This window comes from Myotis davidii, unplaced genomic scaffold, assembly GCF_000327345.1.
Source record: "Myotis davidii unplaced genomic scaffold, ASM32734v1 scaffold1373, whole genome shotgun sequence".
In the NCBI taxonomy this organism is placed as follows: domain Eukaryota; kingdom Metazoa; phylum Chordata; class Mammalia; order Chiroptera; family Vespertilionidae; genus Myotis; species Myotis davidii.
The window spans coordinates 551,507-565,646 of NW_006284614.1; the positions used below are offsets into that span (position 1 = coordinate 551,507).

General features: G+C 47.1%; 1 protein-coding gene across 1 annotated transcript; it reads right to left on the reverse strand.

Annotated features, from left to right (window-relative positions):
• Positions 1-1,703: 1,703 nt before the first annotated feature.
• On the reverse strand, positions 1,704-5,284 carry KCNA1 (potassium voltage-gated channel subfamily A member 1). The gene is made up of 2 exons (XM_006754862.2): positions 5,225-5,284; positions 1,704-4,863 (listed from the first exon to the last, which is right to left on the reverse strand). Exon 2 carries the CDS (start codon positions 4,342-4,344, stop codon positions 2,857-2,859), a length of 1,488 nt encoding a protein of 495 aa, XP_006754925.1. The 5' UTR covers positions 4,345-4,863; positions 5,225-5,284; the 3' UTR covers positions 1,704-2,856.
• Between the last annotated feature and the right edge of the window lie 8,856 nt (positions 5,285-14,140).

Sequence of the window (14,140 nt, forward strand, 5' to 3'; positions counted from 1 at the left end):
CAGTCTTGGACCCGTTTTCTCATCCTTTGATCCATCCATCCCACAGTACTGAGCGGATTATTGCTGTTGACAGAGTGCAGCATTTCAAGCTCTGCGTGTCCTAGATCTCAGAGTCTAACTAAAAGATCACGATATCCCCAGAAATTTGGAGGCGGTTGCATGTTTTCCCAACTGGGAACTTTGAAGCAGGTAGGAAAGGAATAGCCAAGATGAGTCAAGATTCAAAAGAGAAGGAAACATTACAGGGGAGGGTTTATGCAGTGGTCAGATGTGTGCAGTTCTTGGCTCCTCATCTTCCATGATGTTACATTAGTCATACAGATCCACAGAGTAGCATAGGAAAATAAAATATCCATGTTCTTTCTTTCAACAGAGTGAACCAGCCTGGGTGGCACTCTAGTTTCTTCGTTTATTGCCTCACTGATAGTTCTAGGATAAGGTGAAGAAGGAATGGGGGTAAAGGGAAGATTCCCAGAAGAAGCAGGGCAGAAATGCAAGATGGTCAGCAGTAGGCAGCCACATGCTAAGTGCAGAATGAAGGTCCCCACTTGGTGTCCTTAAAAAGGCAGCGAGCGCCTCTCCATGGGTGGACAGCTGGTGGTCCCCGAGGCCTGCGTTTTGTGGCTCTCTTTCAGCTAGGCTCAGGGTCTCAGCTGCTCTCTGGGCTGGGTGCTGGGAGATGCTTGGCCTGCGAAGTGAGTGCCAGGTAGGAAGATCATAGGAGCATCATTGGAAATATCTCAAGAGACTGGACCAGGAGGGAGGGCCTAGGAAATGTTATGAACTGAGTGTTCCTTCCCATATGCACAATGATGCCAGAAAGATCAGACTATCAGAGATCTGCAAAGCGCTGTTGCTGACAGAGGAATACAGAAATGCACAAACACTGCATGGGACCTGAGGAAGCCCTGAATGTCCAGAGTGGCCCTCAATGGGAAACAAATTCCCAAAAAAGTTTATCTTGGCTCTGGTGGAGAAGAGAAAAAAAACACGAGTTCATGGTTCATGTCCAGTTCAAAGCTAGGTCTCAGGTCCCAGTTTTACATCCCACATCAGGCTGCCAAAGGGACTCAATCCAGTGGATGGCCAGAGAAACAGCACCCTCCTGGATCTCTCCTCTCCAGGGCTCAGGCGGTGTGGTCTTCTCACAGTGGTATAGTGAGACAGCGCGGATGGAAACAGGAAAAGCAAAATATCTGTGCCCCAACCCTTCCTCTCTTTGTTACATAACTTCTCAGCTGTGTTAATGGAGGCACTTTCTGCAGTTCGCTGTGGGTACAGGATAAAGGCACTAAGCAACTATTAAATCAATTGGTTAAGTTTCTTCAGGGTGACTCAAGGGAAGGGCTAAAGCTTTTACAGACTTCAAATCATGACTGCAAAAAGAAATCAGCTCTGCTTTGGATGCATACAATAGATAAACATTTTCATTTACATCTTAAGAATGCACCAAAAAACATGCAGTATTGCACCTTTTTTTGTTTGTTTGTTTTGCTTGTGTTTATCTTCAGCTAGAAATAATTCTTGTTCTTAGGTGTTGCTATATATACCTTGATGACTTATTTAGTTTTTCCATATAGCTTCCCTTTAAGGAATGGGCATATTGGTTCTCTCTCTGCCTACACCTGCACAGAAACCTGACATTTCCCTGAGCAAAGGCAGGAAAATTGATTGAGTACCCCCCACCCCCACCCTAACCCACCATTTTTACTGAAATCATGCATTAATTAATTCAAGGTACACCTTAATCAAATAGGCCATAATGCTGAATAAGAGAACATGCTTTGAGCTCCAAAAAGTTATTGTTCCCATCTGACTAACATATGCACTTAAATACAGTACTTTATTTGCTAATAAAATAGTTAATAAATAAAGGAGTGCACTTTTGGTGAATGCAAATGAAAAAGGATCTATTTTTAGAAGAGTTGATTCAAACGTAAGCTTATCCCCTATTGTCTGAGTTAACGTTCTTGGCATGCGATTGTAAAATAAATATCAGAATCAAATATGCTTACATTTAACTCCATTTGTGCTCTCTTGCAATAAGGAGGCTAAGGTTTTACATCCAGTTCTGGAGGCCAGGGGTCAGGGTACAGGACCAGTGAGACAAGACCTGTGTTGGGCTCACCTGCAGTTGAGAAACTTAGCAGCACTGCAGATGAATCAATTATTTTTTTTATCTATTTCTTAGAGAATAGTTTGAATAGAAGGAGAATGGGACAAAGGGAGAACCCCTAAAGACCAGGACCAGCATCAGATTGATAAGGTGCTTTGTGAACCAGTCTTAAGTAATTCTGTTTGCTTTTTTTCCCCACCTTATAATATGCAGTTCAGTGGACCAAAATAACATTTGTTCGTTACCCACTTTAGCTGGTATATCATATTATATATCAACAGATGCACTGTCTTAAGTGTACTGTGCAGTTTGCAAAGATTTTTTTTATTGGAGTCCCATGCAACTTTTAATTTTATATTTCTAAGTGATCACCTGGTTCTTAGTGAAAAGAAAAAGTTAAAGAAGCCCAGGGATTACAAATGTTTCGGTCTGGGGAAGCATATGAATCTTATTTTACCTAGACTAGCTTATGGACTGAATTTTTTTTAAACCAGTTTTATAAAATACACTTTCTTTTCCCATTTTTAATAAAATGAAAACAGGTTGTTTTTTTAATGGATCTTGAAAGCTTCTGGTTGGCCATCCCCAAAATCCACAATGCAATTAATGCATTGACAGTTAAACAGAGCTTTCAAAGACTAGTAAAGTAGCGACAAAGAGTGACATGGGTCACCAGGGCTTTTGTTTTGCTTTTAAGTCTTTCAAGCTGCTAAGTGGGGCTTTTTTGTTGGCTTGGCTTTTTAAACATCGGTCAGTAGCTTGTTCTTATTAACGCAGTTTTGGTTGGCTGTGGTGCAATTGCCAGTTCTGAGGTTGGCCTGTCTATAATGGGCTATGCTATTATTCATATCCTCTTCGATCTCCATGTACTCAGATTTGCTGAGAGTAGAGGAACTGCGCCGACTGAGGTCACTGTCAGAGGCTAAGTTAGGGGAGCTAACGTGGAGCAGCTGAGCCTGCTCTTCCCCCTCAGTTTCTCGGTGGTAGAAATAGTTGAAATTGGACACAATGACAGGTACGGGCAGGGCAATTGTCAGCACACCAGCGATGGCACACAAGGAGCCCACGATCTTGCCTCCAATTGTCACAGGGTACATGTCACCATATCCTACAGTGGTCATGGATACCACCGCCCACCAGAAAGCATCGGGGATACTGGAGAAGTGCGACTCAGCTTCTTCCGCCTCGGCAAAGTACACTGCACTCGAGAACAGTATGACCCCAATGAAGAGGAAAAAGATGAGCAGCCCTAGCTCTCGCATACTAGCCTTGAGGGTCTGGCCCAGGATCTGGAGGCCCTTAGAGTGGCGGGAGAGTTTGAAGATTCTAAAAACCCTTACCAAGCGGATGACCCTGAGAATGGCCAGCGAGGTGGCCTGCTCGCCCTTCTGGTTCCCCTCCTGCTCAGCTATCTCGGTGCCCAGGGTGATGAAATAGGGGATGATGGCCACGATGTCAATGAAGTTCATGATGTTCTTGAAAAAGTCCGCCTTGCTGGGGCAGGCGAAGAAGCGCACCACCAGCTCAAAGGAGAACCAGATGATGCACAGGGTTTCCACGATGAAGAAGGGGTCCGTGAAGAAGTTGGAGGTGTAGATCACCGTGGTGTTGTCGATGCGGTGGACAGTGCCCGTGAAGTCCTTATCATCCTTCAGCTCAGGCAGCGTCTCCAGGCAAAAGATGACGATGGAGATGAGGATGACCATGACTGAGACGATGGCGATGACGCGGGCGGCCCCCGAGCTCTCTGGGTACTCGAAGAGCAGCCACACCTGGCGCTGGTACTCCTTCTCGGGCAGGGGGCGCTCCTCCTCCTTGATGAACCCCTCGTCCTCCCGGAACTTCTCCATGGCCTCCTCGCCCAGCTCATAGAACTTGATCTCCTCGGAGAACATGTCCAGGGGCACGTTGACCGGCCTCCGCAGCCGGCCCCCCGACTGGTAGTAGTAGAGGATGGCATCGAAGCTGGGCCGGTTGCGGTCGAAGAAGTACTCGTTCCTCAGCGGGTCGAAGTAGCGCATGCGCTTCTTGGGGTTCCCCAGCAGCGTGTTGGGGAACTGCGCCAGGGTCTTGAGCTGCGTCTCGAAGCGCAGCCCGGAGATGTTGATCACCACGCGCTCGCAGCACTCGTGGTCCTCGTGGTCCGCCAGCCGCGGGTAGCTTCCTTCCTGGGGGTGGCCTGGGGTGGCCGACGCCTCGTCCACGTTCTCCCCAGAAATCACCGTCATGGTGGAAGCCACGTGCAGGGATGAGAGGCCAGGGGAAGGCCGGCGGTGGAGAGGACGGAGTGGGGAGGGGTGGGGGGGACCCAAGCGCCCCCCCCACCAGAGTGCGCGTCTCCCCCACGCTCAGGGGGAAGGCCTTCAAAGAGCGCAGGTCCAGAGATCTGCTGCTCTGCTTCTGGTTCCCTTTCCCTCCACCCTGCCTTTGGCTGAGTTTGGAAACCCCTCGCCTGCAGCCGAGAGTGCAGCTTTTTTTTTTTTTTTTTTGCAGGGAGTTGGGATGGGGGAGGGTTGGTGTTTCGTCCTGGTCCGAGGTGCCTTAACGCAGTGCTGTTCTAGAGGGCAGGGCCATCGCTTCGGGGGTCACCCTGGTCTCCCCTCCCCTCTGCGAGCCCTCCTAGGACCGGTGCAGAGCCAGCTCGACAGAGCCCCTCTCCTGACACCCCCTCTGCTTCTCGGCTCTCCCCCCTCCTACCCCTCTTCGCCTGCCGCCTTCTAAGCTCCCACCAGGGCGATGGATGGACGCTGCAGAGAAATAGAAAGTGATACGGAAGTAGAAAATCAGAAGCATTCAGATGGGACGGACCTACAGACACCGAAGAGCACAGACCTCTGTTTTTTCCAGAAAGCACTGGACTGTTGCTGGACAGACACACAGACAGGCACACACAGACACCCGGAAATCCAAGTTTGGGGTTCTTCCATCCCACTTTCCCAAATGCTCCGCAGCCGATCTGTTTACAACTTCGTTAAACTAGAGATCGGGAAAAAGCGCCTGGAGGCGCTGGGGGAGCTCCAGGTCCCAGGCAGCACCCCCACACCCCCAGCTGCCCCCACCTATCACCCAACCCCCGCTTCTGCAGCCCCGAGCTGGGGAGCCCCCTACCTGGCCGGCCGGCTTGGCGCAGTGGCGGTGCTGAGTGGAAGGAGAGCCCGAGTGGGAATGAAATTCGCCGCCCTCGCTCCCTGGTCCTATGCCCCTTCAGCTGGGCAGTCGCTTTTCTGAGCCACTGCGGGGAAATGTCCATCCCCTGTTCCCATTCTCACCCGCTGTCAGCAACCTGGAGACGCCGTCCTCTCTCTGGTGCAGGGAGTTCCGGAGGATGCGAGGCGGAAAAGCAAAATGCCACCCTCTCCCGAAGCTCTGAAGCAAATGACGGAAAACGGCACCCTCGCCCCCTCCGAACACTTTGGGAGTCCTTGGTTCGATCCCAGCGGAGGCGGGCGAGCGAAAGCTTGGGTCTACATGGCTCTCAGGTGCCCTCCGCTTCCCGCACCCCCGTGTGAACCTCGCCAGGGCTCCGCGGTGCGCCAGGAGCTGTTACGAGTGCCGAGTGGGGCAGGATGCGAGCGGTGGCCGGTCCGCTCAGTCCATTTCTGGGCGCTGCAAGATCAGCAGAAACCTGAGAAAGCGCCTGGAATGCGGAGCTGCGATTGGCCCACCCGGGCGTAGGTTGGGGAGGGCGGGGGAGGGCAGGAGCAAGGAGGTAGATGGAAAATATGAGGGGGTGGTTCCACAGAGGGGGGTTGCATTCAGTTCCCACTCTTGCCAGCACAGCTTTTTCCTTCTGCCAGAAAAGCAGACCCGATTCTTCTCTCCTATGGCCCGCAGCCCCGCACACGCAAGGTCCCTGGCCGTGACCTTCCCCGGGAATTGCACGTTTCAAATGGTCAGGTCCGACGCAATGCAGGCGGCGGTGTTCCTGGCAAAACTCCTCGGACGGGGTTGCGTTTGTGCAGTCCCACAATAATCCGCTTTGTTGGCCGCGTTCGGCGTGTCATCCCGCCCCTCCCGCCGGGCGCTCTTGGCAGAGCCGACCCCGCTTCTCCCCGCCGTTCTCCGAGAGATGCGGACTTGAGGGAGAGCTCTGCAGTTGGGGATCACCTGGGCTTGTTTTACCCCGTGTCACTGCGAGGAGGTGATGTTTAGAGTGTGTCCCACGTGGGTCCAACTGACCCACGACGGGAGTTGCAAGTTTTCTTAAGATCAGATTATTTTTAAATGCGGATAACATGGCCAACCCCCAAAGGCTTCATGGTTTAGTGCGGTGATCTGCCAACCGGGTGCTAATTGGGACTAATCTGAGAAGCAAGTCGCCTGCCCACCTCCCACCATGTTCCTCCTCCCGCAGCTTCTTTTCCCGGCCTAGTGCCTCCACAGGGCCACTTGCAAGGCGTGCAACTTCTTGGGGAAAGTGTCCGCACAGAGGCGCAGGGCAGCACCAGCCAGGGTGTGCGTGGTGCACCGAATGCAGCACCAGCAGTGCCCCCAGGGGCGCTGCGCCTCGGCGGCTGCGGCGCGAAAGCCAGCAGCCGGCAGAGCCGGTACTTCGAATGCGGCGAGTCTCTAAGGAGCTGCCGGAGCCCGGAGTCGCTGCCGATTGGTCCCGCCCGCTGCGTTGGACCACCCCTTCGCACGACCGGATCTCCTTACCTCCTGCCTGTGCCGCCCACCTCAGTAATCAAAGCCGATAGCTTCGAGCTCTCCACTCCCTGGTGGCTAGTGGAAAGCAGGGGCCTCGGCGGGGTTGCCCAGGCAGTGCAATAATTCTGGGTACGGAACTAGTTAAGTCCCTCCCCCAGATTCAGGCTCCAGCCTTCTTTACAGCAAAATAAAAGTATTTGTTCTCGCCATTCCGCCGGATCCCTACCCCAGCTTTTCCTTTAGGAGCAAAGCTCTGCCCTTTTCCCGCTTTCCATACACATATTCTATCCCACTAATTCTACCTTTCTGTACTACTGCTTTATTGCTAAATAAATAAAAGAAAAATAAAGAAACCATAAAGCTTTGCGCTACAGTACTGTCAAGTCCCTTGTTTTTGTTGCTGCTACTGCTGTGATTGCAGCTGCTGCTGTTACAGCCCTATCACAAATAACCTGCTGGACCTGACAAACATTTTCGGACCAGGTCCTGGCAATCCTGGCTTCCCTACTCTGCTCCTGCTCCTCCGTCTCCCTTCCTTCTTTAAACACCTCTGCGACTGTCATCTCCCTAGAGCCCTAGACTCATGTGGATGCACTTGCCCCGGTTCAACTTTTGGCGATTGCCTTACCAGAAGAGATTTGCAGGCTGAGTGGGATCACAGGTTACTAAATGTGGGGTCTTATTAGGGTGATAAGATCAGGAGCTTTGCCATATCCCTAGCGGATGGAAGTGTTTACAGTGATGGCGAACCTTTTGAGCTCGGCGTGTCAGCATTTTGAAAAACCCTAACTTAACTCTGGTGCCGTGTCACATATAGAAATTTTTTGATATTTGCAACCATAGTAAAACAAAGATTTATATTTTTGATATTTATTTTATATATTTAAATGCCATTTATCAAAGAAAAATCAACCAAAAAAATGAGTTCGCGTGTCACCTCTGACACGGGTGTCATAGGTTCACCATCACTAGTTTAGAGCAAGATGGGACCTCTAAGGAACTGGGAGAAAACTGTTAAGCTGGGGACTCATCATTCTTAATACAAGCCCGCCGTTGGTAAGGGTTGGAAGATATCTATTCATTCAACAAATATTTGCTCGGCCCCAGCTATGAGTTAGACATATTGTAGCATTGGAGACACAGTAATAAATAAGGCACACTAGGTCTCAGACCTCACATAGGTCACATTCTGATGGGAGAAACAGATAATGAACAGATAAACCACACATTATAATGTTAGATAAAGAAAATTAAGAAAAGGGGATAGAGACTAATAAATACAGATTTATATGGCCAGGAAGGCTCATGAAGCAGTGGCAAGCTCTCTGTAGAGGTAATATTTCAATAAAGAACCTCAAGAAGAGAGAGAGCAAGGACTAGGAAGATCAGGATAGGTGTAAGAGCCAATTTCTAAGGTCCTAAGGCAAGGGCAAGCTTAACATGTTAGGGAGACAATGCAGCTAGGAGGGAGTGACAAGGGAGGCTGTTGTAGAAGGTAGGTTGGAAAACTAGGCAGAAGGCAGAGAGTACAGGGCATCTCAGGCCACTGTAAGAATATTTTATTTTATTCTGAGTGCAATGGAAGCTATTGGAGGACTTGGTTCCATGAAGTAATATAATAAGATTTACTGTTTGTAAAGATTATTCTGGCTACAGGAAATGAGGCATGAGGTTGGAAGTTATTAAGTAGCACAGGCAATAATGGCTTAAACAAGGAAGATAGTGATAGGCTTATGAGAAGGGATTGGCATAAGATCACATTTTAAAACTAGAGATGGCAGGATTTTGGATGTGGGGCATAGACATGTTTCAAGAATATCTCCTAGGTTTGTAACTAGGTAGATGGTAATGTCATTTACTGGAAGCTTTGATGGGATGGTCATAATGTGAGCTACCCAGAGTCTGGTATCTAGTGTATCTTAGGTATTACTGTATTGGGCAGTTGAGGCCCCTTCTCGGATTCTCTCTGCCTCTCCAATCTTCTTGCCTGTGGCCACTTGTACTGCCTCAGCCGCTGCTGAGACAGCCAACTCTGTGTGGGCACAGAGCTCTGCTTCCTGAGGTTGGCCACACTGCAATGAGTGGAATCTGGATTCCTCAAGACTGCAAAAATCCAGGTGAACAATGCAGCCATATGGAGGCATTAACTCAATGGAGCAGTGGGAGCTTGCCCAGTAGGAGATATGAGATAAGTTGAAGCCTATAGATAAATTCCTTCTCCTTTTATTCATTTCAGAGACAAACAACCACATAGTCTAATGACAAGGCTGCATCTCTTTGTGGCTCATGAAGCAGTGGCAAGCTTGGTAACTCACCACCTTGAATTGCACACTATCCTTCTTTATCTCACTTTTCTCTTTTCTCTCAGTTCCCCAGGGATCACACCTGCCATTAAAGTGTAATCCTGTCTCAGGTTGTTTTCTATGGAACCTGAGCTGAGGCAGAGGGAATCCAAACTTCAGTTTGAGATATGTTAAGTCTGAGCTATCTGTTAAAAACCCAAATGACAATGTTAATAGGAAATTGGGCATATTAGTTCAGATGACTGGACCAATGAGGGTTTCTCAGCCTTGACACTGTTGACATTAGGGCTGGATACATTTTGGTTGTGGAGGGCATTTTTGTTTTGTTATCCTATGCATTTTAGGATGTTCAACAGCATCCCTGGCCTCTACCCCTAGCTGACAATAGCACCTGCTCCCAGTTGTGACAACCAAACATGTCTTCAGACATTGCCAGATGTCTCTTGGGGGGGTAAAATCATCCCCATTGGGAACTACTGGCATAGATGGTAGTTAAGCTAGGGCATTGAACCAGAGCACTTGGCATGAAGCTAGGAAGAGAAGAGGAAATGTCCAGAGATTGTGCCTCAGGATATCCTAATTCTTAGAGGCCAATAAAAGGAGAAAGAGTCAGCAAAGAAGAGCAAGAAAGAGTGAGTAGGAGGGCAAGCAAACCAGGAGAGCAGGCATTTGCAAAAGCAAATGAGTATAATGTTTTAAGAAGGAGAGAGAGATCAATTTTGTTGAATATTACTAATAGGATAAGTAGAATGAGGAACTTAGAACTGACTATTGAATTTAGAATAATTGAGTTGAAAATAGATGAAGAGAGAAGAACTGATGATAGTGGATAAATAAACTCTTGGAGATTTGGGGTCAATAGGGAAAGTAAAAAATGGAGAAATAGCTGAAGAAAGATGAAGGGTGACAAGACTTTTTAAAAAAGACAAGAGCTATTACAATATGTATTATTGTGTGCTGATGGGAATGATTCAGTAGGAAAGGAAAAAATTGTTGATGCAGTGGAAAAACTGGAGCAATGTTCTTGAGAAGGCAAAGGAGAATGGGACCTAAGATCCAAAAGAAGGAATTTACCTTGAAAAGGCCAGTTAGTCTACAGAAAAGGGAGGGAGGGAGAGAGAGAGAGAGAGAGAGAGAGAGAGAGAGAGAGAGAGAGAGAAGAGTTCAGACACCAGTCGTTTAGTAGGTGTGTTTGTGGGAGTTTGTAGACATTCACTTATGCAACCAGAAGCAATTTTCTCAGTAAAAAAGGAAGCAAAGTCACCAGCTGAAAGTAGGATGGGAAGAAGGTTTTGGAAGCTGGAGGGAAAAAATGTGAACTAACCCAGGAGAATAGGAAAGTGAAAGGATTTAGGAAATGAAGCAGGATCACCTGGCAGTACCATCAGCTCACCTATGGTGATGGATGATGAATTTCAGTGACCAGGCCCGAGTGTCTGAGGTAAACTTGGAAGTGAGTCATGATAGAATTAGTTCTGATGATCATTTATGGTAAAATGTGAAACTCGTTCTAAAAATAGTCTCTGTTTTGGGATCTGTTTCTTAAGTGTTATGTAGGGATAAGGCAAGACATGGCATGAGAAGAAGGGGTCTTACCAGGCAAAAATATAGCCATGTGGACTCAACTCAGATCCTGCTGAGGGCAGAGTCACAGACAGAGAAATAGTAGTCTTACAAGGTATGAAGTATAATTGTAAAAGGTAATATAGAACCACAGGAGGCAGGAAGGAAAGTTCAGAAGTTCACCAAGGGTTTACAATGACAATGAGTAGTATGGATGGCTACATTAGCCAGGGCTCCTCCTGTTGGCACTTATGATTGGGCTTATTTATGGATGGGCTCCAGGTGTCTGTGAACCCTCTGAAATTGTACACACATTTTTGGTACACATTGATAATTTTATTTCTGAGTTCAAATTGAATTGTATCAAAATCTCAAAGGGAGGTTATATTGGAAGAGTTAAAAAGCCTAGGATTTAAAATCAGAGATGAGTTCTAATTCAATCACTCTGATCTTGGACAAGCCACTCCATCATTTTACATCTTCATCTCCATATTTGCAAAATGTAATATCAATATCATAGCCTGCTGTGGGAATAAAATACAAATCAAGTACTGATCTGTGGCTGGCATAGAGTTAAATTTCTATGAAATTCCAGCTTTAAGAAAACATGACCATTTCATTAGACAGATCTTTAAAAACATTCACCAACGCAAAGCAGGCCCTACATACTCAAGAATCAGAGAAAAGAAAAAATGTAAGAATCCTTACAGCCAACTTTAGCATTCAATCACAAATGAATAACTAGTACTGGACTTTTCCTCCCACTAAAACCAGCCAGGACACTGGATAAAATACATACGGCAACACTGGGTAACAGGCAGGGCAGAACTGAGATCTCTTAGAAAAGGGAAACAAATGAGGTGAACTCTGTGATTGCCCTGGCTGTTTGCCTAGAGGTACTTTCCAGAGGCTATACAGGGAGATGGAACCCAAGCAGAGCCTGTTGTTCTGACTGAGTTAGGAAACAGATACCAGAGTCTGGTGAAGTTGAGGTAGCTGAAAGTTATGAGGGAAAGTACTGAAGAGGAAGTAGTTCCACAGAGGAAAAGCACCAGAGTCTGTTGCTGAACATTAAGTTGCACATGGGTATGTAGCAACACTCCAGGAGGCTGAGTTGATTTGATAGTCAAAAAGAAATCAATGCAACTCACTCTATTAGGGTAATCATAGGGACTGTCATTAGGTGCAGGAAAGCTATTTGATGAAAGTTAACATCCACCATGATCAAAACAAAACAAGTCTTTTAGAACAACTGGAAATAGAATTTCCTCAAACTGATAAAGGACAACTATAAAAAAAATATAACACTTAATGGTAAAAAGGTTGAACACTTTCCGCTAAGATTGAGAACAAGGCAATGATAGTCACTCTTGTCACTTCTGTTTAACGTTGTATCAAAGTCCTAGTCAATGCAATAAAGTAATAAAAAGAAATAAAAGGCTCACAGATTGGAGTGGAAGAGGTAAAACTGTTCTTCACATTCATAGACAGCATGGTTGTGTATGTGTAAAATTTGAAAGATTCTACAAAACAGTTACTAAAAATAATAAATGAATTTAGTAAGGCTGAATGATACAAAGTAAATATACCAAAATCAATAGTAGCCCCAGCTAGCATTTACAAAAACATCAAAAAACATAAAATACTTACAGATTAATGTAACAAAATATGTCACTTATAAGATCTACAAAACATTGGGAAACTACAAAACATTGCTGAGAGAAATTAAAGAAGACCTAAATACATGGAAAGATATACTATGATTATGGGTTGGAAGACTCAATATTGTTATGATGTCAATTTTTCCCAAACATAGCCTCAATCACAATGCCAAAAGACTTGTTCACAAAAATTGCATGAAAACACAAAGGCCTTAGCTGATTTGGATCAGTGGATAGAGCATCAGCCTGCAGACTGAAGGGTCCCAGGTTCTATTCCAGTGAAGGGCACATGTCTGGGTTGTAGGCTCAATCCCCAGTAGGGGGTATACAGGAGGCAGCCAATCAATGATCCTCTCTCAATAAACTCTCTCTCCCTTCCTCTCTAAAATCAATAAAAATATGTATATATCAAAAAACAAACACAAAAGATCTAGAATAAAAGGAGTTTAAAACAGAATTATGTTGCAGGACTTACACTACCCCATTTTAAGACTGATGATAAAGTTACAATAATCAACACTGGTGTAAAGAGAGACATTAAGAAGATCCATGGAACAGAATATAGAGTCCAGAAATAGGCTCACACTTATATGGTCATTTGATTTTCAACAAAAGTGTCAGGTAGTTGAATGGAGAAAAGAAAGTCCTCTCAACAAATGGAGCTGGGTCAACTGGACTCCTATAAACCTTCACTTTTATCTCACACTTACATAAAAATTACTCAAAGCGGAGCACAGACCTGAGTGGAAAAGCTAAAACTGTTTAACTTCTAAAAGAAAACACAGAAGAAAATTTTTACCCAAACACATCTATACTAATAAAAGGGTAATATGCTAATTAGACCAGAAGACCTTCCGGGAGACCTTCCAGACATCCTTCCAGACAAAGCCATGGTGGTATGTCCGAGGCAGAGGTGGTTAGGGGTAATCAGGCCAGGAGGGGAGGGCAGTTGGGGGTGAGCAGGCTGGCAGGCAGAGGGGTTAGGGGGGATTACACAGGCAGGCAGGTGAGTGGTTAGAAGCCAGCAGTCCAGGATTGTGAGATGAATGTCCGACTGCCAGTTTAGTTAAACTGGCAGTCGGACATCCCCTGAGGGGTCCCAGGTTGGAGAGAGTGCAGGCCGGGCTTAAGCACACACACCCCCCCCACCCCGTGCACGAATTTTGTGCACTGAGACACTAGTCCTATATAATAAAAGCCTAATATGAAAATTGTCCCCTCAGGAGGTCATTCAACTGGGAGTTCGACAGCTTGACTACACACTATGACATGTTCTGACCACCAGAGGACGGTGCAGAACATGGCGGGTATCAGTGACACAGCACTGGCAGTGGGCAGGAGTGGAGGTGCTGCCGGCCCTAATGGGCCCTGACAAGAGTGGGACTATGGTGGGATGGTGGGGCAGCTGAGTGGGTGGCATCAGGCCAAGGTGGGTGCAAGCAGGGGCCTGATTGCCCACCTATCACCTGGCAGTCAGTGACCTGTGGCAGTGGCGGGGGGTGGGACCGCTGCCTGGCTCCCAGGCACTGAGGAAGCCGGGCAGGGGACCCAGCCCTGACTGAACGCCCCACAGGCAGGATGGTGGAACAGGTGAGGGGACAGCACCAGACTAAGATAAGGTGTCAGGTGGGGATGTGATGCTGTGAGGCTGGGGGTGTGAGCTAGGGCCCAATCTCTGCAGGTCACCCTGAGGGACCCCACCTGTGCACAAACTCATGCACCAGGCCTCTAGTCTATATATAAACTCCTAAGCGACCGTTTGACTGTTCGCTATGATGCTCACTGACCAACAGGTGGCAGGTGCTCAATGCACAAGCTGCCCCCTGGTGGTCACTTTGCTCCCCAAGCAG